The sequence below is a fragment of the Dermacentor andersoni genome, chromosome 3 (assembly GCF_023375885.2).
Source record: "Dermacentor andersoni chromosome 3, qqDerAnde1_hic_scaffold, whole genome shotgun sequence".
NCBI lineage: Eukaryota > Metazoa > Arthropoda > Arachnida > Ixodida > Ixodidae > Dermacentor > Dermacentor andersoni.
In genome coordinates this window covers 212,231,043-212,257,651 of record NC_092816.1, presented here as the reverse complement: position 1 = coordinate 212,257,651, position 26,609 = coordinate 212,231,043, and the positions used below count along the sequence as shown (strand labels likewise).

Genomic DNA, 26,609 nt, shown 5'->3' with positions numbered 1-26,609 from the left:
CATTCACTTGCTTCCTGAGCAATGAAAGCCCATGGGTCCTAAACAGGTCCGGCACAGCAGCTCCCCGCAAATGCCTCACGTGAGAGCCGACGTTTTGGAAACTCTCTCAGTATTCCAGGCATAGAGGATTCTATACTTGCGGACAACTTTGTGTGGCAATGAAGGATAAGCTATGGAGGCAAAATGCGCACAAGTAAGAGCGCTTATGAAAGGAGTCCTGCATTTTCATCCACGTTCGTTTAAGCTGCGCAAGAGAAAACATAAACACCTTATTTGCAACAGTTAAACAAGATAAAACACACCACTGAATGTAAAAGTTTACTTATTTTGCGGCTTTTCCCTTCTGTATCTGGGCAAATGCAAAACCGTTGCACGTGAAGCTGCGTCGATTCAGCGTCTGTTCCGAGCAGCCAAAAGCACTGTCAGATGCTGGTGGACTACTTGGCGCCGTGACACATGTGCAGCAGCCATGCGCCTGTAGCTTTCTCTTCATAGCCACAGAAGATTGTCCGCGAGCATAGCTCACTCTAACCATAGAGTTTCATATAATAATTACTAGAGAGAGCTCTGGAGCTAGTGTCTAGGGGAACTGCAATAGGAGCGGTTGTACCAGCTGTAATAGTTGGGGTCAGGCATGAAATAGATGGTAGCTGGCCCATGCCGTCGTCCAACTCATCCACGCCGGGGACGTTGTTAAAGGGAAGGACTTGTTGTCATCGAAAACGAGGAATATGGGATTTATTTACAGTATCTACGTGAGAATGTTACAGTTCATCAGTCTAACATGACTGAAAGAGGAATGCACACTCAGCAGCCGTGCAACAGCTGCTTATAAACACTTTGTCCTCCCTAGGTGAGGTAAAACGGCCGTTCACCATCGACCAATTTGGAGCGTGCAAAGTCATCGTAGCCGACCTGCTTTTGAGGGTGAGGGTTTACACACTCACTTCTGCACAGGTTTCACTGACCACGCCAAGGTGAGAGGGTTTTCGCAGACACGGGTCTTGCCCTGAGCAGGCGCCTTTTGGTCCCAGAGTTGACCTCGCAGACAGTGGCCACCGCATCTGTCTATTGACTGACGACTTCTAAGACCCGTGAGACGGCGCCGCAAAACTTCTTCTTATTCCAGGAGTTCCACTGCTTCAAACAAGCCGTGACTGTGATGGCGAATCCACTAAGAATACATGGTCTGCCGACTGCGTGTAGACATCCCGGCATCGCTCACTTGGGGACCCGGTGTATTGTCGTCCTTACAAAGCGAGTCGCCGCAGCAGACATGCCGGCGCCAATGGCCTGTTAACTCGGCACATTGTTGTTTTCATAGCGAGTCGCCGCAGTAGACATGGTGGCGCCGTTTGGTTGGGGACTGTCGCTCCCCAAAGATCGCCAGCCTCCGCAGGTCGAACTTAATACAGCATGGGAATTATGGGAAGTACATAGATTTGCCTAAACTTCGTCATTCTGGCTTGAAACGGCTTTGTGACTTTGTAAGCTTGCCATTTTCAACAATGTAGTGCGTAATAAAAGAATGAACATTATTAAAACTTTCCGACGGCATGTTTCAACAGGGCCTTTATAGCACAGAAGCCTGATACTGAAACCATTAAGTCACGGATGCTTTCTTTTTCTTTATTTCCAGTTTGGCTGCAAGCCTCAAAGGAGTTTGTGATCACAGACACACTTGTTTTATATGAGTTAAAGTATCCGGCATTGACATCACATTTTCATCACAGTCAATCATCTTGTACAAGTTAAATACTTTCACAACCATTTTCACAGAATACTCATACACAGATCTACCTTTAACATCACAATGTCTATATGCTAACAAACTATGCCAGTCTGCATGCAGCCCGAGTAAAAAGCTAACATCCATGTGTTCAAAATCGCGTTCAGGAGGTAAAAAATGAATGCCATGTGGATTGAGCGTTGGTCTACCTTTAATGTTCTCTGTAATATATCCCAAAAAAATATGGCATTATTACAATCAATGAAAACATGTTCAATCATTTCAGCTTTGTTGCACAGAAGGCCCTGCTTCCCCTTGGCACATCAATCCCTCTTTCTTTTCACCACGTTATAGCAGACAAGGTTCCCGTGTGATGCTTGAAGAAAAATGTTTTAATGTTTGCCAGTATCCACATATTTTTAACCCTTTAGGTACATCTTACCCAGGCCCTTGAAACATTAACCGATACAATGGTACAGGGAGCACAATCTCAATAAGATGCTTCATAAGACGCTTTCTTTTTACATTGGAGAGGTACTCAAGATAAAGCCATGGATGCATGCATCGATAGGCGATGTGAAATGCTTTTATGAATTTATCGCGAGCGTGCCAGTGCCTTGAGACGCTTGGCGTGTTTCGATTTGGGCACCTCGACATGCTCAATCTTTGCAATTAGTGCTGATTTAGCGTGTTCTCAGCGTCTTCTGCACTTCGAAGAGTATCGAGTGCTTTGAAATTTATGACATGAAGGCATATAAAGCATAGTAAACAAAGCCACAAGAACTCGTGACTCCACAAGCACGAAGATCAGAGAAATCCATGAACTTCCCATCACTGCAGCGCCAGCGTTCCTTCTAGCATATTGTAGGAAACTCTATGACTCTAACCGTGCTCATGTTCCCGACCACCGTGTGACCCCGGATGGCTCCCATTGGTTGAGTTAATGCAGGCGCTCTTTTTGACGCTAGTGCCAAGGCGCCCTTCAGTTACAGCCTTTATGGGCGGGCGATACTTTATGAAAGTGGTGGCGCACATAGTTGTTTACGTCTAAAGTCCTTTATTTACGTTGTCATGTCAACAGGAACAGCAGCCGCGCAGCACCTCCTTTCCAAAGCAGCTTTCTTTATTATTATACTAACTTGTCCAGCTCGCTACCCGCTTCCCCCCTCTGCCCATGTCGCGTGCGCAGTTATTTTTTTGCTTTTGCCTGTGCCTGCGGCGCATTCTTTTTTATGCGCACGCTACGCCGCAAATTTTTTTTTTTTCATTCAGATACACACCGAATGGACAGGATGGCACGGCATGCCACGCGCGAGTATACAAAAAACGCCAATGCATCCTTCAAAGCATAAGGACGTATTGGAATTGTTTGTTCCAAACTCCACTGCTGTGAAGACAGAACCCCGTACGGGATATAAAGAGATAGCGCGCTGCTCTGTAGAGAAAAACTCTGCTTCTAACTTTTGTAGTTGCTGGCATACACTATGGTGCTCTGTCACTCGATGTTTACTTGCTCGTAGCATTGTATTAAACCATCTTTTTTTATTTCTCGTCTACCTGCCATTACCTCCTCAATGATCGAGGGGCCAGCTCCGAGTGAACGCGGCTGAAGTTGGCGGCCGCTGGAAGTCGTGAAGTTATTTAAGTATGAAGCATTAGTAACGGAAGAAATAAATTCATTCCATTCCGTAATTGTTTTAAGGAAATATGAATATTTAAAGCAATTTGCATTGAAGGTGTATCATTAGGTGTTCTAGAGTGCTTGTGGCATGTTGACCTAGAATGATTCAAAGACCTTCGTACGGTTGTGTCAATGGTTTTGTCACCACGAATAAATTGAAACAAAAACTTTAGTTGCACTAGTTTTGTCCTACTTTGCCGTGGTAATAAACCAGCTCTTTTTATTATTTCAGTCGAGGAATCCGTTAACTTGTATCAACCTTATTGCCTTCCTCAACACCCCCCTCTTACGAGTTCTTTTGTGTACTTAAATCAAACAATACTGGCGTACTCCAGCATTGGTTGAACAAGCATTTTGTAGGCTAGAAGATTTGTATCTGCGGGCGCGAGACGAAGGCATCTTCTCAGAAAGATGTCTCACTTCAGTGCTTAGCGTGCACATTGATTTCCACTTGAGGTTATGGTATTAACATGGGTTTCCCGTCGGAGAGCGTGTGTTAAAGTTGCACCTAAATATTACCCTGAAATACAGAAGTGAGAGGTGTGTCAATAATAATGTAAGCAAAATTAGATATGTTTCTTGCTCCTTACTGTTAGTGTTACTGATGTTTCACTCCTGACACCAAGAAATGGTAGAATTTTGTATATGGTGATCATCGTTGCAATCAGTTTCGCGTTACGAAAAACAATCGTCAACGAATAGATGGATGTTACCATGTAATCGGGAAGGCAAATCGTTTAGGTATATTAAAAACAAAACTGGGCCCAAAACACTGCCTTGGGGCTCTCCAGATGTAACAGATGCTAAATGGGAAGCTTTGTTATGAATATACACGAATTGTGAGCGGCAGAGGGTGGCATACTCACTCGTGAGTGCACTCACTCACATTTACTCGCACTCATTTCAAGGGCTTGAGTGTGAGTGAGTGCCAGTGACTGTGAGTGGAGATGAGTACAAGTGTGAGTGCCAGTGAGTGCGAGCGGAGGCGAGTGAAGGCCTGCGAGTGAGCGGAAGCGAGTGCGAGTGTGTGCCAACGCATGTGAGTGGAGGTTAGTGCGAGTGAGGGTGAGCAAGTGTGAGTGGAGATGAGTGCGAGTGAGTGCCAGTGAGTGTGAGTGGAGGTGACCGCGAGTGCAAGTGTGCCAGTGAGTGTGAGTGAAGTTAAGTGTGAGTGCCAGTGAGTGTAAGTGGAGGCGAGTGCGATCGTGAGTGCGAATTTAAGGTGAGCGTGGGCATGAGTGACTGCAGGGCCTGGAAAAATTATGGTGAGTGAGTGTTCTCCCACACTGCCAACCTATGGTCCCTTGTTATTCGACCCAGTACATCTTAGTCTGGAAAAAAGCAACCGTCGTGGCTTCAGACAACGAAGAGCTTCCTCTAGAACTATCGTAGAGTACTATCGTAGATGTCAGCACCATCTGGTGGCGCATCAAGGTGGCTTCCTGTGCTTTCCTTCTCGCGCTCTCTTCGCTGTACTCGTTCGCTCGGTTACACCGAGGGAGGACGAGGCACGATGATGCTCAACGCAGGAACGGGCGCCTAAGGGCTGCACTCAAAAACAAGATTGCGAGTCAAAATGGCTTAAATGTTAAATGCAGTTACCGGAAGATGACGGCACAAATTTTCGTGGTTGCTGCTAGCATTTATGAATGACTGCAGTATAGTGCATAGAAATCAATGTCACACAATGTCTTATCTTTTTTGGTATAAAACACTAGGATTTTAAAAGAGTGCTTAATTTACAGGAGTAGAGACTGAATGAAGGCTGAAAGCACATCTAGTTAGTGTTTTATTGAACAATAAAGTGCTGCATGGTCAGCTTAATTACTCTTCAGTAACTTGTTTAGTTGGGCTGGTTACTATGTTTCTGATCTTGAAGGAAACAGCACTGTTTCCTTCAAGTTAATTATTCATAGCTGTCCCAAAATCCTGGCTAATAATATGCCGCTGATCGCTCGCAGACGGCTTTCGGGACTGTTTTGAGCTGGTACCTGTTATGGGGACAGGGTTTCGGCGACTTTCAACAGTGTCTGCTTGGATCTCAAACCAGATTGACCATCGGAGAGGGTCTGGCAGGGAAGATGAGATGATGTAAAAACAACCAACAGAAGTTTAATACATCGTTACGAGTGAGCAGTGCATTCCAAAACAGAAAGTAGAAAAATGTTCGGCATGTGTGCTTCTGCACGCAAGGGAAGAGAAGATCTGCACGTGGAGTCTCGCTGGCCTTCTTATACCCTACACCATCTGGGCAACCTCGTTTTCGCTTGCTATCTGGTAGAGGGCCTTGACAACACACTGGTCAGCCCACATTCGGAGAGAAATTCAAAGAGAATCACTCCCTTGTGTAGAGTTGGTGCACATAGGACAAAGGACAGTAGGATTTGCACTGGTGGATAATCCTGTTGCAAGCACTCGACGGATAACATTTTTCATGTGGAAGAGCGTGACGATTAGGCACATTGTGTCTGAGGCAGGTGGCGTCCATTCCATTCATGGCCGCACAATAAAGTTCGAATCGTAACAGGACTTTCTCGCAGAGGCGTGTAAAGTCATCTGTTGGGCTGCAAAGCTTTGAGGGCGTCTTATAGAGAAAATTCGCTTACGCTTCAAAAAGAATAATTTAAAGTCACGAAATTAAAAGTTTCTTGTTGTAACCCTTTGAGGGTCAATGACGTAAATATACGGCGCCGCAAACAAGTCCAAAAATGTTCGATGACGTATATTTACGGCGCTGTCTGTACGTTTAAAAAGCGCGCCAATTTCCTTACTTTTTCTTTTCTGTCATGTGCTGCCACTATGTGGGAATACAGGGAATCTTTTTCATGCGCTTCCCTCTCTCGGTTTTCGTTGCATGGTTTGTTTTAGAGCCAGTTTGCTCCCACGCGTCTATATACTACTGCTGGCGCATTGACGCATGCACGGGCGGGCGGCGGTTTGGGTTTTATTCCGTGCGTGGTTTCAGCTTCTTGTGCTTGCAGAACTGATGGCTATCTCGTTACTAATCGCTCAAAGAGCGACCACCTCTTTCTCTGTCGTTTAGTGCTCACAGGGGTGCGCATAGGAAGGATGCTGCCGTGCATGCGTTTCCGCAGCTTTTTTTTTTACACTCGTGAAAACTAATTGCCTCTGGTTGGTGATAAGATGAAGATTAGCGGAAGTTTGTCACACGTGCTTTTTTGATGGGCACACAACCACACAGTTTTCGCTATGGATGTACATATTAGATATTAGTGTAAGTGCAGGAACATTTGAGTCTTGTGAAATATTCTCGTGTGTGCATTTTCAAGGCCTTGAACTATGTGTATCAAAATGCACCAAATTTTTCATTCTTATAAGCTTTTTCCTTTTTTATTGTTGGTATTCATGAATAAAGAGTACGTATATACCAATGCGAAATATATTTTTCTCAGTCTCCGGTCACCCTAGAAAAATTGCGGTGAATTTTTTTCGAAATAAGTCCCTAAGAAGAAATAGAATCTCCAATAAAAAAAAAAAAATAGACCCTGGGTGGTTGTGTATGGCAAAGAAAGTCGACCCTCAAATGGTTAATATGATAGCGTTAAAGAGCCCGTGTCGCAGAAAATATGACATCCGGCGTGCCGCGTCAGATGTTCCAGCAAAGATTTTCGAGCCACCCATACCCAGTTCCTCCATGTGCCGCAAGGAATTTAACTGAATTTCTCTAGCTAAAATATGTGGAGAAATCGTAAACTGCAGCTTACACACAACCTACTACAGTCATGATAGATCTCGAGTTGTAATTCGACTATACAAGAAAACATAATTCTGTTACACAAAAACTCAAAGAAACCCCTTCACACTCACAGACCGGCCGTGGCATCCGCCATTTGTGCACGCCGGCGTGATGGGTGTCTTGTAAAGTGTACTAGAATATGGTTGAGGGGGGGGGGGGACGGCTGGGGTGGCCCATGCTTTACAGTGAGGCGAGACGACGATGAAAAATACTGTGGCGGCTTTGCGGTAGAAGTGGATAGGAACGCGTCAAGGTTGCACCGTTGGAAACTGCTGGCAATACTTCTCGGAAGGGCCATTTGTACTACTTCACACGCTGGTCTATGCGTTCAGACTGCTCAAATGGTGTTTATATTTCCATATGACATGTATTTATGCCTTAGGAATAGGCGCCTTTCTTTCTCTTCTTTATTTCATTGTATATTTTTTTAATGCAGCTCTGTGATTGTACGCGCATTGCGGCCGCAGTGTCGGCTTTCATTATGCTATGTTATTGTATGGTTCCCTTTGGAGAACAAATATTTTTCTTATTCTTCAAGCAGCATGTATCTCTCATGTATGTATTTTCGCACATATAGTTTTCCTTCAGCAGGTCTTGCGAAACGCAGACGAAAAAACATATGTAAACTTCCTACTTGCTGCTTCAAATAATTAAACCATATATGTCCAATCCGGCGCCCCGCACTCAGATTTATGGGAAGTATTCTTATAGAAAAAGAAAAAAAAACTGTAGTGCAACATTCCATTCATGTCCCCACCTTCATCGCGTAATAGAATTTGGAGTAATTCGTATACGGGTTCTTTTATTGCTGTCGGACTTCGGGCACAAAAAACACTTTTAGGTAGCTATTATATATGCTAATCTTTGGCCCCTCAGCCGTGTGAAATTTTTCGTCCAGTCCATGCTTAACAACAACAACAACAAAAAAAAATATGGCATGGTAGCGTAATTAGTGGCTACATAGTGGATATGGCGTTGCGGTGCTAAACTCAAGCTCACGGGTCCCAACCAGGTCATGGAATTGGATAGTGTGGTTCCAGAAGATAAGTGCGGTTCCACATTGGGCACCCAGTTTTAATGGGTGGCAGACATAACTGTCAAAAAAATGTTTTCCTTGCCTGAATCAAGTTAGCAAATTTACAAGCTGCCCCAAAACGGGGCGCTTATATTGAATGACAGCTAGAAACTTGTTCAGCAGAACCAATTAGCACCCGTGTGTTAATTCTGTCAGGAACTGGTGCACCTCAGTGCAACAGCCACAATTCTCCAGCAGTACAATCATTCGGAATAAGGGGCCGATGCAAACGAGGACTCGCTTGCATCGGCCCCTCATTTTCGAGACTTTAAAAGTGCTTTTATCCATTGCATTTCGAACGAAAATGGCTTTTCGGTCATTTTTAATAGTGAATTCCAAAGTCGAATACAATCTGAATAGCAAATACCATTTGATTAGTCTATATGTTTCTACTTCATTTTGCCTGCTGGCACATTGAAGGAGATTGCCAGACAAGCCACGGAGATTACATTGGCAAAGACTTCCTGGTTTCCCTGATTCAGTCTGAATACATAGGCAATATCTTTTCCCCAACACTGTTGTTCATATTAACGTCCAATAATTGCCTTGATTCCTTTTCTTGGAAAGTCGACTGCTTCACCCTGGGCTGGCGCAGCTTTTAAAAGAAACATGCTTATTCCGGTCGTGAGTTATCACTTTTTTAATCAGTGCATTTCGAATATGATAATCTTTCTCTTACGTACATGTTGTGGATATATGTCTATGCACCCTTAGATTTACCAAGAATTGCATTGGTAGTCTGCATCTCTTCACGCCATGCAGTCAATAAACCTGGCTTATTTCACTTTAATAATGTTTTCTGTGATCATTGTCCCTGATCAATCTACCGCCAACAAGAAGTGTACATAAAATGACACATTATCAATAAAATTTTCTTAGGTAGTTTCATGCTGCAGATAGGCGACTTCTGTGGCAAAGATTACGTGTTACTTTTAGAAAACGATGTTAAAAATATCTGTTCACATGGCTAAAACTACAATTGGTACCAGCTGACAAGAGTCGCAGGTGCGTCAAGCAAGTAAAACCATAAACAAATTTATCTGCACAGACTTTCTGCGAGAAGAACGGCATATGCCAGCGTCTGCACAATGACGATGCTAGCAGACGACGCAGTTGACAGCGACAGCAGAATTGAAGACGTCATGTTGTATAACTCATGTCTCAGATATTATACGTAGCAAAAAGATGCGAATATAAATTTGCAGTTCAAATAAAGCACCATTATAAGAGCGTACACGCACGATCGGTCTCAGCGCCCGCAGCGAAATTACATTGAATCTGCTGCAAAGCCCGTTTCCGCTCCAATCCAGTTCTCTCGAAGCGCCCTCGCACAATTTTTCCACACGCAATGCCTCAATGGAAGAGCACTGTTCGGCCCAGTAACTTGGGGGCCACGGAGTGGCGATTGCAGCCCGCGCAAGAGGCCGTGTTTTTGCCAGAAAGCCCGCCTTTGTGCATAGCGTTCGCGGCCAGCGTTTCCCAGTAAACATTAAAGTTACATGTGCTCCAGTTGCCTGGAAGTGTGAGAAGCAGTCGGGGATCTTTGAATGCTATCGTGTTCCACTCTTAATGGTGAACCTTAAGCGTCCTCTCATTTTTTAAAATTTTGCATTAAGTATACAGAAAATATACAAAAGACTTGCCCTTCCATTCACACGTTGTTTAAAAGACAAGCACCCACCTTTAGTCGTCGGGCACAAGCCATCGACCCCATCATCGGCCTCAAGCAAAATACCCATCATTGATTTATAAAAGTTAGCATCGACAACATAAATATTGTGCTGTGTGGTCTCCCAGTAACTGTACGTTGGCAGTTCAGCTGTGTTGACGCTTTTATTGCCCGGAATAATTGTCTGGCACTTCGAATAAAGCTTTTGGTGCTTGGAATAAACATGTTGGCACTTGGATTAAACTCACTGGTGCACTATTTCTTCTGGCGCTGAGATTAAATACTTTGGCGTTTGGATTAAATAGTATGGCGCTCAAATTATTTCAGCTAGTGCTTGTATTAGAGTGAACAGGAAAACCTGTAATACACTGATCAGTTGTAGTCGAACAAGGAATCCCGCTTTAAGCCAATGTTTCGACAAGTGGGCTTTTCTTCGCAAGGGCAGCAACTGCTTTTCTTAGCAGCGTGTTTTATGTATTTGCAGCTCACTACCCCGCACCCTCACTTGGGTAGAGGAGGGGGAGGGGGTGGCCCATTCACCGCCGCCCATTGAGAGTGCACACACGCATACACACAGACACACAAAAGTACGCTGCAGTTTTGAAGTTTGCAGGTGGGCACGCATGGGCAAAGCCAATATAATTTCCTCGTGCAAGTTTTAGCAATGCTCCGGAACTTCGTCAATGCGAAACTGCAGCAAGGAAGCAAATAGTCTGCGTCATGGTTGACGTCATTTGCTGCTGCCTGTTTCGTCGCTTTCAATACCGAGGAGAACTTAGGTGCATCATTGCATCACCGCCTCACTCCATTGGGATACGTTAAAAGGGCTACCAGCACCGCAACGTGTGGCCACCGAAAACAAAAGTGCACCTGAGGCGGCCGCTGCCACTGTTGAATTTCTGTTGCACATCGGCAAGCAAAATTGAAACGATGAAGTTCTTATATCTTGCTTAAAAAGAATTTCTTAAAAAGGTTTAAGCTTGTCCTTCATAGAGGTGACATCATAGTTAGGGTTCCTTGATGTCCTCCTTCTCCGTTGGCGGGGAAGGAGGACATCGAAGAACCCTAACTACGCGGCCACGCCATCCTACGGCGTGTGGCCACGAAGCTCGACTTTTGTCATCCCTGGCAGAGTAGAATTGTTGCATTATCCGGGCCATGGATTGCATTAGGAAATCCTTGCAGCCCTTCAGGGTCTCTGTCTCAGTAGCTGATGCTGTTGATGTACGCCTGCATTTGGAAGGACTAAGGTTCTGGCTACTTATGTGTTCATGTTGAATTGAAATGCGCCACTGAGCGACAAGGACTCACTGAATGGACACGTGTGTACACATGTACACCAGCACCTGCTAAGAGTTGGCATCAATCAGCTCAAGCTTTTGTAATGTGTAATCGGGGCCATATATGCTCGTCGCATATTTTGCATATGATCTCGAAAAACGTGTTTATAGATGCTTTCTCTGTTGTGAACAAAGCGGGCCCTGCTGCGCACTTCTCCCCTATTGGCCGAGTGGCCGCCATTTTACTGTGCGCTCGGGGCCAGCTTTGCTTGCGCACCCAATGTAGTAGTTGGTCACCGTCCTGTCACTGTGCAGCGCAGTGCCCAGTACCTGCACAAGGAGCTCCCGGTGAGGATTGCGCACCGCATCGCGGGGTTCCGGAACCTGCCCTTCATCGTGGGCTGCAACCCCACCATCCTGGCTGTGGTCAGTATGTCACGCCGTGCACGCGCGCTCTCGGTATAGATTTGTGCATGCGTGCATGGGCCATAGTATATGTTCCAAATGGAAATAGTCTCTTTAAGGACATTGCAGTGGAAAGAATAATACAGCGTTATGCGTGGGTGACGCGTGGGGGCTGTTCACAGCAGCTGCAGCGGAGAGATGTCCGCTCATGCGGCACTTTGTTTCCATATATGGTATCAGACGCATTCGCCATGTGTCTTAACGATGGCGTCATCAGTGAAAAGGCCACAGTGCACTACTCTGGTGCCATCTCGTAGCGGTCGTTGCTGCAGAGCCTGTCTTGAGCGGCACTACGCTTTTCTTCTCATGCCTTAGACATAGCCTCCTCCTCCACTTTCCTCCTCGCAATTTCTTCGCTATCGCCATCTTTCATCCTTCGGTGTGCTCGTCCGCTCGGTTACACGGAGGGTCGCCGACGCTCAACGCTGGAACGAGAGCTGCTCCCCAAAATAAATGCATACCATTCGCTTCCGACACTAATGACCGATATTATCAAGCTATATATAGTTTATTTCGTTTAGATAGAATGCTGAAGGCTCGCTTACATGTTTTCTTGCGCCACCTTGTAGTAAGGGCGTGCTGCGAATATTTGGAACATAATTTCAAATAACAAATCGAATAGTCTCTTATTCGAATGGGTCTTTGAATGGAATAGTCACTATTTGTAAGTGCAAATATTTTTCGAATACTTTTAGAATATTTAAAACGTCAACTGCACCCAAGAAAACAAAATTGGAGCAAAAGTAAAGTAAATTTTCACTCCCGTGGGAATAGCATAGACATAAAACATTAATTTCTGAGTGGAGCAGGCTACTTCGCTTAGGTATACCTATACTTTGCAGGCTATACAGAGATCATTCGCACTCTGAAGAGTCTTGTGCATGCGAAGAAACCACTTGCTTGCTCACCTGCTGGGGTGGCATAGCAGCTGTGGCGTTGCGCTGATATATATGTACAAGGTCGCGGGATCAAAACCTGACAGTGGTGGCCGCATTTCGATGGGGGCAAAATGCAATAACACCCGTTGACCTCGCATTGTGGGCACATTAAAGAACCCCCAGGTGGCCAAATTAATTCCGAGTCCCACACTATGGTGTGCCTCATAATAAAATCGAGTTTTTGACACGTAAAACCCCATATTCTAATTTTTTTCTACTAGTTTGCTCCTAAAGCTCCACTTGCACTTTTAATAAAGAACGCTTCATAACATATTATGCAATCACTGAAACTGGCTGGCTTTAAGAATGCTAGGATGAGAAGATCGTTTTATATTACCGTATTTACTCTCATAATGATCGCACTTTTTTGTAAAAAATAATTGACGCAAATTCAGGGGTGTGATCATACGCGGATTAAATTTCCCGCAAAAAAAATTTTTTTTTTTCATCTCGCATTTGCTGTGGGATGACAGTAGGTCAACAAATAGGCAGCTGCCCCTGTATGTAGTGCGAGACACCAAATCAAAGATGGTAGCCGGCGGAGCAAGCCGAATGTGCCGAACGCGATTTTTAGTCTTTTTGTGAGTACATTACGTGCATTGAATTAGTTTCTTCCATATCAGTAATGAATAATATCGTTAATATCGGCAAGTTTGCGGCAATAACGTAGCCATGTCCACATTGAGGGGACGGAAACAGATGGGCACGCGTAGCTGCCAGTGACATAGGAACACATGGCGGGCATGCTGCGGAAGCTGCGACATTTCTCTTCACTACTATCCTAATATGGCACATTTCCGCTAAGGGTGGGCAAATATCTTAGCCGAGTTAAAAGCGTTGGCGTATGAATAGGGTACACTTCTAACGTATCAGTGTAAACGTGGCTGCTATCGTTGCCGCTCGCGATTTGTTGCATGCCCACGAGTGCAGACAAGAAGAATCGAAAGGTGCCTTTTTTGTTGTTGTTGTTGTTGTTGACCACAGCCATTATAAAGCCTACACATAATAAAGGTGAGTTTGGTTGTAGCCTTCTTTTTTTTTTTTTTTGTCATGGAAGTGTGGAAAGTGATGAAAGGAATGAAATGGGGCATCTGCTTGAGAATGATTGGTGCATGCAGACCGCTTGGTTTGTCTTGAAGAGTCGTTCGCATAGCATTCGACAGATAGCGCGATCATTATTAGCTAGATTTGGCACACGACATATCGCTGCGGCAAGTTCGGGGTGTGATCATTACAGGGGAAAGAAAAAAGAGCGAATTTTGACGACAAAATTCAGGGGTGCGATCATTAGGCGAGTGCGATCATTATGCGAGTAAATTAAGTAAATGTGATAACAGCTGTTCATTATTCCAAACTATTCGATATTATATTTGATCTGATTAGCTTCTGGCACTTTTCTATTCGTATTCGATTCGGTCTCAAAAATATTTATTCGAACACCCCTACTTTGTAGCAAGTGATGTCTCTTATCTCTGTGTACAAATATTATTTTGTTAGGGCTAAATTTGTTTTTTGTCTTCAAACTCTGCAGCCGCACTCTCTGCACAGCCGGTCTTTAAACACAAACCGGCCGGTAATGTGTTATGTGATGGGAGAACTCTCTTTTGTCTATGAGGCAGCCATAAGCCTCGTATAGGATATATATGAGCCAGAAAATGTTCCACTGTCGTTTGCTGTTCACAGTGTAAAGAATTGCAACTACGCGTGCTTCAGCAGCACAGTGTCTGAGACACTTGACAGTACAGTCTGTTACTTAGTCGAGAAAGAACTGCCCTGACAGAAATTGTGCCCTCTCTCTGTTCTAGCACGAACTGTACACCCAGACATTTTACCTGCTCACCGAGATCCCTCCGGTAAGTACCTGCAGCTGCACGGCACATTGTCCGCAGTTTTCTTTATTTTGTCAATTTCTTTTTCGGGATGACTTGCTGCAAGGCATACGAACTAAATGTTAAATTTGCAAGGAGTTCACACGAATGCACGAAATTCTATGCAGCTCTTGCATTAGACAGTCCCTTGAAGCGCTCATGTATTGGGCCATGTGAGAGGGTCGTTTCTTCATTTCGATGTTGACATGTGTATTTATACATCTTTCTCCAGTGACCGCTTTTCACCGGCTAACAAATCTTAAATGTTACCGCTCGGAGCAGGATGCGCCTGCATGTGTCGAATGTTATCGATGGTTCTATCCATTGTCTGCTGTCACCGAACCTTGCATGATCTGTTTGTATGTGCGACGCGAATTGTGTGCTGCTTCGTGGAAGACACACGGGTACCAGCAGTTACTCTGGAATCTTCGATGACTCATGCATAAAAAAACGATGCATTTGACCGGCAGATCATATTTTCACCAATCACCGACTGTGATCACCGCTACCCTTGTGCTTTAAAGGGACCCTGAAACGATTTTGACGTTTTTGTACAGATGTATCGAGTCGTTAGAGTAGGTCCTTCTGATCATTACTAATTGACGCATCTAATGGCTCCACGTAAAGTGTGTAATTTATTATAAGGTTTTAAAAATGTACTTCACTGCTGATCGCAGCACATCGCTCGGCTGAATCTTAAGCTGCCCCTACCCATTTGACGTCATTTGCCCCAATAACATTAGTAGGGTGACCTATCCGATTGGTTGCCCAGGGTGTGTCATCAATAATTTTTTCAACTTTATATTGAACAAATGTTGCTTGTAATAGTTGGAATGTTAGTTATTTGTTTCTATAAAAAGAAAGTAACAGAAAAAGAATGCACAGGAACAATTTCTCACTACAGTCAAACCCGGCTATATCGAACTCTAAAAAAAAAAACGCCTATCAGTTCAATATAGAGCCTAATTCGATATAAGCCTGCTAAATAATTGGGTGTCATAAAAGCACATACCATTTATAATATCGCTGTATTGATGAAACTAGCTTAAATTCGCATGAAACAGTCCTGCATTTTCTTCTGCTTGGGCAAGTTCGCTACCAGCGATGCACGCATTTCCCCACATTGTCTAAGGAGTCGGAACAGCTGAGGCTGCAACCTTCCGCATTGGCGCAGAAGCACTGAATTAGTGCGAGTGCACCAATCACTTCGGAGGATGTGGGCAAAGGACCGTCGTTGCTTTCCTCATTGTGCCCACTTTCATTTGTGCTCGGTACGATGTCAGCAATGTTGTCTTCGTTTTCGGGCTCTCCCATAGTCGCAACTCCATCATCTGCACTCACAAACTCATCCACCATTGACTCGTCCCAGAAATTCTGACAGCTCGCTCCAAACTTCGGCAACACTGGCAATGGCTGCGTAGCATTCATCAGAATTTACTGTCACCACCGAGCACGCGGAAACCGGCACGTATGAAGAACCACTCGTACATGGCCGTGCGTATGTGTCGGGTGCCACGGGCATTGGGTCGCGAGTCTGGCTGCTGTAGCCCTAATCATGCCAAGAAGGGCTCCTCGGAATCTTGCACGCTGCGAGGATATCCGACTTCTCATCGATTTCGAGCTTCACAACGAAAGGCGAATTCTGCCACTTCATCATGGCAACACTGCGGGAGAAGGCCCACAAGGTGCAAACACAATGAACCTGAAAAGCAGCGAGACAACTGGCACTTTTGCCATCTTGCACGACGAGAGCACAAGAGGCTCTGACTGGCTGTCTGAGCAAGAGCTGTGGGCGGGCCAGGATCATATTGTGCAGGGTGGTGTCGACGGCTCGCCCGAGCAGCCCAAGGCTGTGCGGTCACGGCAGGGAGAGCGGTTGGATGGAGGCGCGCCGGCGTGTTTCCCTGCTACCGCGAGGGAAAGCCAACTTCTGGGGGCACTTTTCCGCCACTTGACGTTCGATATATCAGGAGTCGCTGCTATATTTGTTCAATGTAAGTGTAATTTTTGCTATATATACTCACTGTAACTGTACTGTGACCAGAGATTATTCGATATATAGAATAATTCGATGTAAATGGGTTCGATATAGTCGGGTTCGACTGTACACTTAAGCACTTCTGGCACACAGCAAGCGTCGTCTGCTTGTGTTACAACATGCTCCATTTTGACGAAAGTTTCACTGTCAGAGTCGGTCTCAGTCTTTTCACGAGCACCATGATTCGACTTTGTTGTGTTGTAGGCCTGAAACGTAGCGACTGGCAATATGTCAAGCTGCGACATCGTGTCCCTCTGCAAGGCAGCAGATGAGCGGACTGGCTGCAGCGCATCGGACTGTCATTATCCGATCGGCACGAGGATTTGCGCATTTGCGGTCGTCACTTTACACCGGAGGGTTACTAACACAATAGCGTTTCGCGAGTCCAGTATTCGGGTAAATGCAAGTGCAAGGGGACGGGGCCTGGCCATTTGAGCGTGCCGTTTCACAGGATGAGCAGAAGCACAAATGTGAATGGTCTGCACGGTCCGGCCACCTGGTGGCACAGAGCTCAACCACACACAGTAGCAGTAATGAAATGTATTCTCCTTTGCTGCTGGTGTAAATTTTTCACAGTAGTGTAATTGTTATCACATTGGTTTTGTAAATGTTTAAAATGTTTTACACTTGGTTAGAGCAATATTAGTGCTTTGTTTGGATGGTTAAGCTCTGCACCAACAGGTGGCTGGACTGTGCAGACCGATCAGGCCGCTCACGTACGTCCACGCTAAAGTTCCTTAATCAGCTTGAGTTTATGCCTCCTCTCATCCGTCGAAACGCCCAGCTCGTCTGTGGCTGCCGGAATACCAGACACGTTCGGCGCTGTGACAGAATGCTCACAATGTACACTGCTTCGATAGCTCTTGCTCAGGGTAGACTGCCAAGCAGCTGGCGGAGAGTTTGTAGAGGCTTCGCGTGCTCACTCCTAGAAGACTAGGAGTTGACAACACGACATGCCATCATGACGCAGAGCCAGTGAAGGCGGAGCTTAGCCCTGATCACTCGGCGAACGAGTTGAGGAGAAAATGCATGACTATGGAGGAGGGTAACTTGTAATCATCCATAGCTCTCTTAATATGAGACGCTTCACACAAATTGTGGTGCGAATGATTAACCTTAGCTGTACCCTACACATCTATAAAATTTGTCCGAACTATTTCAGGGGCCCATTAAGCATAGCCTGTTTTCTGGGCACAGGTTCGCCCTATAAAGAGTTAGTTTTGTGATTCACAGTGTTGACTACAGTGTTTTTCAACGTCACTATAACGTGACAATATTAATGAGTGAAACAGAGTTACAATAATTATCTTCGCTATTAACTTTGTTCATTTTGTTGAGCTAAATAATGCCGAAAGGAATAGTACGTCAATCTCAAATATGTGCGAGTCTTTAGTGAATAACAGCTTTTCTTTAGTTGATTGTTTATGCAACGTTCTGGGTACATATGTTCTTTGCAGCTTTTGCATCAAGCTTTCTTATAATTTCTTCAATTTTTATGATACATTTATATTTCATTCACGTAACAGTGAAAACTTTACTGAGCTCTAGTAATTGTTTTTCTGTGGCTTTGGCGGATTCTTCAGGCTATTTCTCCTTGTGTCTTCCCCGGAGGTCTTCACCCGCTCCTTCGTTCGGCCTCTATCGCAATGGTCGGCTGCCCTCAGTCCAGGGCTCTGCTGGCCTCTGCTGTCCGTTGTGCACGCCGCACTAGACCTTACTGGTCTTCACAGCGGTCGCTGGACAGCAGTTCCTCCCGTTGCTCCATACTGGGGTGTGATATTGCTACATGCTTGTGGTATTTGAATGTTTGAACGAGGTGCGTGGGTGCCATCACTCTAGAAAAAAGAAGGAAGAACAAACTGGGCTCGTGCTGTGAATCTAACCGGTCAGCGCTGCAACCGCTGTTGAAAATATAACCTGTAAATAGTTGCTCGTCTTACTGACTTGTCCTTCGTGTAATATTGTGGTGGAGGTGCTACGTCAGTTTGTTGACATGTCCATGTTATGTGGTACAATGTGGGTTTCTCATTGCACCATGGACATTTGTCCTTATATAATGTGGGGTGCATTTTACCTAGCACGTTGAGGTTAGGGTACGACACTGTTTGTAGTTGTCTCCATGCGACAGCTTCTTCCCTGCTAAGGGTCTTGTGCGATGGGAAGTACCGCTTCCTGTTGCCTTTGTAATTGTCTAAAATGGCCGAGTACTCTCGGAGTACAGGTGTGGGTTCCTCAAAGCTGTCGACGTTGGACCCTCGGTAATTAGTGTACTCTCGAGCTATCCTGTCCGCCTCTTGGTTCCCTGCCGCCCCCGTGTGTCCTGGTACCCATATGAGCTTGTGTATGATCGCTTCATATGGTTCTGTGCCTGTTTGTTGATGTGTTTCACAGTCCACTGAGCAGAGTATGCGGAGTGCTTGGTGACTGATTCTGGCATGCAAGTAGTTGCGGCAGGCTGTTCACTAGCCCGAGAGTATTGTTAGCGACTGTTTTATCCGATAGCCCTCCGCTGCCGCTAGAGCAACGGCCACTTCTTCAGCATCGACTACCGTGCAGTCTTGTAGTGAAACGCAGGTTCTCTCTCGTAGCACTGAGTTGACCATCGTTGCTACTGCATTCTTGCTTCCCCTTTGTCTATTGTATATGGCTGCGTCCACATACACCGTTGTCTTTTGGGGAGCATAAGTTTTCTAGAGATATTCAGCCCTTGCCTCCCTGCGACTTTTATGGAGGTTGGGGTCCATGTTTCTTGGGATTGGTGCTATTTTAAGCATGCTGCGGTATTCATCGGGGATAGCTTCGTTCCGTAAGATTTCCCGTATCTGCTCAACGTAGCCGAGTCTCTGGAAAAGAGCTCGGCCTCTGGCTGTCTGCTGTAGTCTGCACATTTGGGCCGTGAGTTGTGCTTCTCTTAGTTCTGCGAACGTGTTCTGCAGTCTCAAGGCTTGGAGTTTTTCGGTTGAGGTGTTTTGAGGAAGTCGGAGCGCAGTTTTGTACGCCTTGCGCATTATCGAATCTGCCTGTTGGATTTCGCTCTTGATGTGGCTGTGGTACGGGAGGCTGTATGTCATTCGGCTGACCACCAGACTTCTAACTGGCTTGAGTGTGTCTTCTTCTCGCAAGCCATGGTGTCTGTTCAAGACTCGCGTGATCATGTGTGCGACTCGGAGTGTTGATGCTTTTAGTAGCGCAAGGGTATGGAAATGGCGCTGGTTTGACTGTAGCCACGTCCCTAGGATTCATATGATAATCTTTCAGGGTATCGTTGTTCCTTCCAGGTAGAGTTTAAGCCGCAGCTCTTCACTGGTTGGGACTGTTCGGTTTTGTTTTCCACTCCACACTCATAGGAGCTCTGATTTTTCGGTCGAGCAGGCTAGTCCTCTTTCTTTAACATAGTTTTCTGCACAGGTGGCCGCTTTCTGTAGCTTCTCTTTTTCACTGAGTGAGCCCGTGTTGGTTCATATGGTGATTTTGTCGGCATAAATTGCCTGTTGTATGCTGCCAATTTCCTCTAGTCTTCGTGCCAGTCCGATCATTGCCACATTGAATAGCGTGGGCGAGATGACTGACCCTTGTAGTGTTCCCTTGTTAGGTATTTGAAACTTCTCCGACCGAAGTTCTCCCATGCCTATGGTTGCCATTCTGTTTGACAAGAAAGCCTGGACATAACCTTGAATCCTTCGTCCGCAGTTCAGGTCATCCAAACCCATGAGGATTGCTTCGTGGCTTGCATTGTCGAATGCTCCTTTGATGTCTAGGGCCATTATTACATTTTGTTCGTACCTGGGAACATTCTGGAGTACTTCCTCATATATTTGGAGGAGTACGTCCTGCGTTGATTGCTTAGGTCTGAAGCCAAACATTGTGTGGGGAACTAGTTCGTTATCTTCCATATATTTTTGTAGCCTTTGGATTACTACACGCTCATACAGCTTCCCCAGGCATGATGTAAGTGAGATAGGTCTGAGGTTTTCTATTTGAAGTTTCTTGCCTGGCTTAGGTATCATTATACCATTTCGGCATGTTTCCACTCCTCCGGGACTCTTTCTGCTTCTCAATGTTTGTTGATGAATTTTGTAAATTCAGCAACGATTTCATCTCTGAGGTTGCGGTTAGCGTATTGTTTATCTTATCTGCACCTGCAGCCGTGTTCTTGGTGGTGCTTCATAAGCGTAGACCTCTCCTTTCTTTATAGGTCCGTCCAGCTAAACATTCTCGTCTCCCCAGTACATCCCTGTGTAGTTTGGCAGGTTCGTATTGCCAAAGCACTTGGTTTCCAGCTTCTCTAAGAGTTCTGTGTCCGGTCCCTGGTATTGGTGGATTAGCCAGTATGTATAGCTTTGTTGTTCTCTGACATGGTTTTGGTCGAGTTGATGAGTGCTATTAGGAGATACCAGGTCTTTGTCATGCCTATCGTTCCCTTGAGCGAGTTAGTTGTTCCCAATTTTGTTTCGCCAATTGTGTGGTGTATTCTTCGGTTTTCACCGTAATCTTGACGGTCTTGAGCCTCAGTTTTCTGTTGTACTTTTGCTTCCTCCATCTCCTGATGAGGCCGCGCCTAGCCTCCCAGAGTCGAAGTAGTCGTCCGTCCACGTCTGATGTTTCTGCTGTTCGGTTTACCTACTGGGTGTATCGGTCTCGCATCTCCTTTAGCATGTTTCCCCATGCCTCTAGAATTTGTATGCCGGCCTGGTTGCTATCGCATGCTTCTCGGAATGCATTCCAGTTCGTTATCATTGCCTTGCTCATCTGGCACCTCATCCTGTCTGAGGTTACCGGTGTCTTGAGTATGTAGTGGTCGCTGCCCAAATTTTCCATCGGCTTTTCCCATTGCAAGTCTCCACTTTTTTTTACGAAAATGAGGTCGGGGCAGGTGTCGACACTGACACTGTTTCCTATCCTTGTAGGGTTCGATGGGTCGGTAATTAGGTCGCAGTTGAATTTCTCTGCTACTTCTGCTAGTGTTTTGCCTTTGACGTCTTTTTGGTACCCCCAGCTCTTGTCCATGGTGTTGAAGTCGCCAAGGATAACTAGCGTATTGTTCTTCGCTAGCTTGTGGGCTCTGTGGAAAAGTTCGTGAAATTTGTCCTTTCTCTCTTTTGGTGGACTGTAAATGTTCACGATAAATATACTTCCTCCTTTTCTCTTTTTCTTAGGTGTGATTTCTATTAGCACATGTTCTATGTCTGAGCTTTTAATGCTATTGTGTTCAATAGCTATGATCGCCTTGCTGACTAGGATAGCAGCTTTTCCTGCCGTTTGGCAACCGTAGCAGTCGTATCCCAGTAGAGTGGGTTTCGTGCCCGTTTCCTGTAATGCGATTACGTCGGGTGGTATCAATTGTGCGTTAATAAATTGTTTGATTGGGTCCTGTTTCTTGCGGTAGCCTCGGTAGTTCCATTGCTAAATTTCTAGGTTTTCTTGTTCGCTTTGGTTTGTGTTAGCCATAGTTTAAGCTGTTGAGGTGGTGGGGTTTGTTTGTTCCCTGATTCGTGGTGTCGTTGGCGAAAGCTATCAGCGCGGGGCGATTGTACGCCCTCTCCTTGATGTTTTCGGTGTGTTTTTGCTTGCGTATGGTGCTCTTGATTTCAATGAGCTGTCCCTGGAATTGTGTTTGCGTCTGCTGTATTCGAAGAAGAGAGTTCGAATCTCAAGCAAGAAATACAACAGCAAATGCAGCAGATAATGCAGCAAATGACGCAACAATGCATTTTGGAGTAATTTTTGGACCTCTAAGTTCCTTGCTTTTCATAATATCTCCTCCCCCGCCTTCATACTACTGTAATTGTAACATGACATGTGTCCACTACAGCATAAATAAATTTAAAGAAAAAAGAAGCTACACAAGGAAGTATACAAGAATGTATCTGACTATAGTAGATTTTGGCAATGCTTTGGGGACAGGTGGCAGGAACCTGTAGGATACAGTAGGAGTAAAACAAGCCACATGCCAATACTTGTGAATCTGAGCGATGCCAGAGAAATTTTCGCGGCCCTCACGGGAATGCAGCAACCAGTGATTGTGCGTGCCTGCAGGTGACAGACTTCGATTCGGAGAGCCGCTACTCGGAGACCGTGCAGCAGGTCTTGGATGACCACAAGGACGTCGTGACGCAACTTGCGGCCGGCTTCAAGGAGTGCCGCAAGCACATCAAGGTCAGTTGGCACACTCCCCTTCCCTCTCCATTCTCGGTTCAGTTCCCATTTGGGTTTGACTGTATACGTTGACCATGTCTATCGTAACCACAATAGGATTGGTTGGCCTATAGGGCTTTTGGCCTGACAAAGTAGCTGGGGTCGAGCTGGCATCCTGCCGCGGGTGCTCGACTTGCACCAACTGCTGTTTTCAGTCTGACAAATACGATGCCCGAGAGAAGTCGTTCCGTGATCCCGTCTGTCTGACGGTCGTCCTGGAATCGAATGAAAGGGCTTTTGTGTATAGGCCCGATCATTTGATTTTTTTGTGCATTGAGGGCACCCACGTCACAACATAATTTAACTAGAATGTACGCTTATTTCACCTGATACACACATTGCGTGTACATTAGCCACAGTCTGTTATTAGGGAATCTTGGAAATAGCCTGTCCAAGCAGCTTTGCGAACCCAAAAACCCAGACTCCACTTTACGTCTTTTGCGTTCTTTTGTACACCTGGCTGACAGCTTTCCTTAACTTTGGGTATAGTACCCCTACGTCTGAAGTGCCCTATTACGCGGTCTCATTGCACAGGTCGTCCCAGGCCTTGTGCAGAACAGATGGCCGACTGACTGACTACCCTCCGCTGTTTCCCGGTTGTGCAGTGCGTGCAACATATCAATTTTTTGTTTGTTTGTTTACTCTGGTACTGTCGAATTACGCAGGGTGTCGCGTAAACCTAACCTTCTGTTTACCATATTGGAAAACATACTTCTCTTGCGTGAAAACTGAAAATAAATAATATTAAAGAACATTTATATTGTTTTAATTCAACTTCAGTTTTATATTGTGAGCGCAGTACGCCCTGTTCCCAGCTTCCTAGGTCGGAAGGAGGCCCTGCAGATATTTCGCGGTGTGATTTCTGGGTGCCCATTTTCCACCCTTTAGCAGGGCATCGGTCGTGGCTGTGGGAGGTACATCGCAGCTGCCGCTAGAACGTGCCTGCCGGTAAAATAGGTACAAGCGCGCGGGAAGGTGATCTGTCTAAAGGACATCGACACTTGGAAAGGGTATTCCCCAGCCCGAGGGATTCCCCTCTAATTGGTGCATCCGCACCACAGGGGAAATTGCCGCTTACGCCAAGAGGCCGCCATGTCGCAAGACCAGCCCGCAGCGTCCACCAGCTCAGTTCAAGTGCCAGCCAATCCCCACTCCCAGCCCTGCCAACAACTGGTATCGTGATCCTGAAATCTCTGGCTTGCCTGGTGATGACGTTGAAGACTGGCTCAACAACTACGATCGTGTCAGTGAGTACAACAACTGGAATGAGACGTCGAGGTTAAAAAACGTACCATTTTACATCTCTGAAGTAGCCAACATACGGCTCCTGAATCATGAGAGAGACTTCCGTGATTGGTCGTGTTTCAGGGAACAGCTAAGGCGGATTTTCGGCACACCCACGGTTCGTTCGGAAGTTGGGAAAAGAGGCTGTCTGAGCGCGTCCAGCATTATGGCGAGTCGTATACCTTGTAAATTGAGGAAATCCTCGCGCTTTGCCGCCATGTTGACAGTGCCATGCCAGAAACTGACTGCGTGTGACACCTTCTTAAGCGTATAGGATCTAATGCCTTCAACGCTCTCGCCACTCAAAACCCTTTGACGTTGTCGGGCGTCATCTCCGTCTGTCAGCGCCTCGACGCCCTGCAATCAATCCGCTTGCAACCAGGCTTTTCCGACAACCCCCTGGCAAACAGTATTGAGCTTTGCTCTATCATTCGAGCCATAATTTGGGAGGAATTGCAAGTGCATGGCTCACCCCCTTGCAGCAGCACTCATGTCCAGCCTGCTTCTAATGATCTGCACGGCGTTATTAAGGAGGAATTGGCCTCTCTGTAGAACGCCCACCTTGCCCTCAAACGGCTTCTTATGCCCAGGTTGCTGCAATGCCAGCCGCACCATCTCCAATCACATCGCCTGCGCCTGTTCTAGATCACCTGGCCCCTTTAGTTGTCTGAGCTCTGAACCCGCCTTACTCTTCTGTCTGGCGTTCGTCGAGGCCTATCTGTTATTACTGCGGCTTTCGAGGACATATCTCCCGGTTTTGTTGATGCTGCCAGCAAGACGAACGTCATGGTTACACTGCCTTTGGATGCGATGAGCCACCTCCTCGCGTCTACCGCACTTGTGACGATAATCCTCCCGCTCGCCGATCTCCATCTTCGGCCGACTTCTCCAACACCGCCCACAACACATGTGCCTCGCGACGCCACTGCCCATCGCTGCTCTGACGTTCTGTTTCGCCACATCGGCCTGTCTCCCAACTCCATGTCCAGCAGTCGGAACACTAACCAGGGCAGTTTTTGGAGGGAAAACTGCATCACTGCAAAGTGCTCTAAGTCCTCCTGAATGTTCATTGAACATGTTGTTGGTGTCTGTGGAGGGTGTGCGTTTGTTAGCTCTGATTGACACGAGAGCTACTATATCTGTTACGCGTGCGGACCTATGCTCTCGTCTGCGGAAAGTGAAGACGCCTTATGTTGGATCATCCTTGATTGGGCTAATGGAGCAATCATTCGGCCATCAGCCCACTGTACAGCACGCGTCTTCATTGATGGTATCCGTCATCACATTAAGTTCGCAATTTTATTTCCGTGCGCTCCTGAACTAATTTTAGGTTGGGACTTCCTCTCATCAGCATCCGCTTTAATCTCTTGCCGTCAACACGTAGTCCATATGACCGAGTCAGTTCATTGCAGCGGGAGTGCCGAAGAGCCACGACTGCGTTTTCTCGCTGCTGATAATTCTGTACTGCCTCTTGGTCACGAGCAAATCATAACTCTCTCTTCTACAGACATCACCAATGGTGACATGTTCATCACTCCTTATGGCCGCTGTCTTGCCCGTGGGATTGTCTTCGCTTCCTGCCTGGTGCGGTTCAGAGAAAGCTCCGCATTAATCATTGCTTTAAACACAACCACTGAGACAATCCTCCTACCTCAAAGCTCTTCAGTGACCTGTTATGTAGACACCCAACCAGTCTCCCTGCTTCCTCTTGCCGCATCGCAAGTTCTTCCTCAACAGAGCAGATCTGTTTCATCTGCCCTTGCTTCTGTGATAAGTCATGACCTTACTGCTGCTCAGAGTGAAGCGTTGCTAAAATTGCTCACGAAGCATCAGGCCTCCTTTGATATGAATACTTCCTCATTCGGACAGGCCTTCGTTGCCTCCCATCGTATTGACACCGATGGCCAGACTATTGTACACCGTCGTCCCTACTGAGTCTCTTTGGCCGAACGCAGAATCATCGAGAATGTCGCCGATATGCTGAAAAGAAACATCATACGTCCCTCTCCCAGTTCTTGGTCATCACCCATCGTTTTGGTGGAGAAGAAGGATCGATCGGTACGATTTTGTGTTGACTACTGCGCGCTATACAAGATCAGCCGTAAGGATGTATATCCGATGCCCCGTATCAATGACGCCCTTGATTATTTGCAAGGTGCGCAATACTTTTCCAGCCTTGATCTTCGCTCCGGATATTGGCAAATTCCAATGCACGAAGTGGACAAAAGAAGACCGCCTTTTGTACTTCGGAAAGTCTTTAAGAGTTTAACGTAATGCCTTTCGGCCTATGCAATGCTCCCACCACATTTGAAGGAATGATCACTGTTCTTCAGGACCTCAAGTGGAAAACTTGCCTATGTTACTGTAAAAACCGGAATATAGGTCGAACTTTTTTTCAAAAAACCATTGCGAAAAGTAGACCCTTGTCTTGCAACAATGGGCAGATGAAGTAAACAGTCGCCTTCGCCATCAGCAGCAGCGCGGCGTGACGACATTGTGGCACCGCCATTTTGCGTTTCCAGTGTCACAAAGTTATACTGGTTAAAGGCTGCTTTTTGACATTTTGTTTCAAAATGAGCGGAAGCTGACGGCAGTTCGCCGTCACCTTCAAGATAAAGGCGACTGAGTAC

At 46.0% G+C, this 26,609-nt stretch overlaps 1 protein-coding gene across 1 annotated transcript in view; it reads left to right on the top strand.

Annotated features, from left to right (window-relative positions):
- Positions 1-26,609, top strand: part of LOC126524323 (branched-chain alpha-ketoacid dehydrogenase kinase-like) — a 117,347-nt gene that overhangs the window by 21,380 nt on the left and 69,358 nt on the right. The window contains exons 3-5 of the mRNA XM_050172658.3: positions 11,507-11,617; positions 14,400-14,447; positions 22,537-22,656. Of these exons, the coding sequence (XP_050028615.1) occupies positions 11,507-11,617; positions 14,400-14,447; positions 22,537-22,656 (279 nt within the window). The remainder of the gene's footprint in view (positions 1-11,506; positions 11,618-14,399; positions 14,448-22,536; positions 22,657-26,609) is intronic.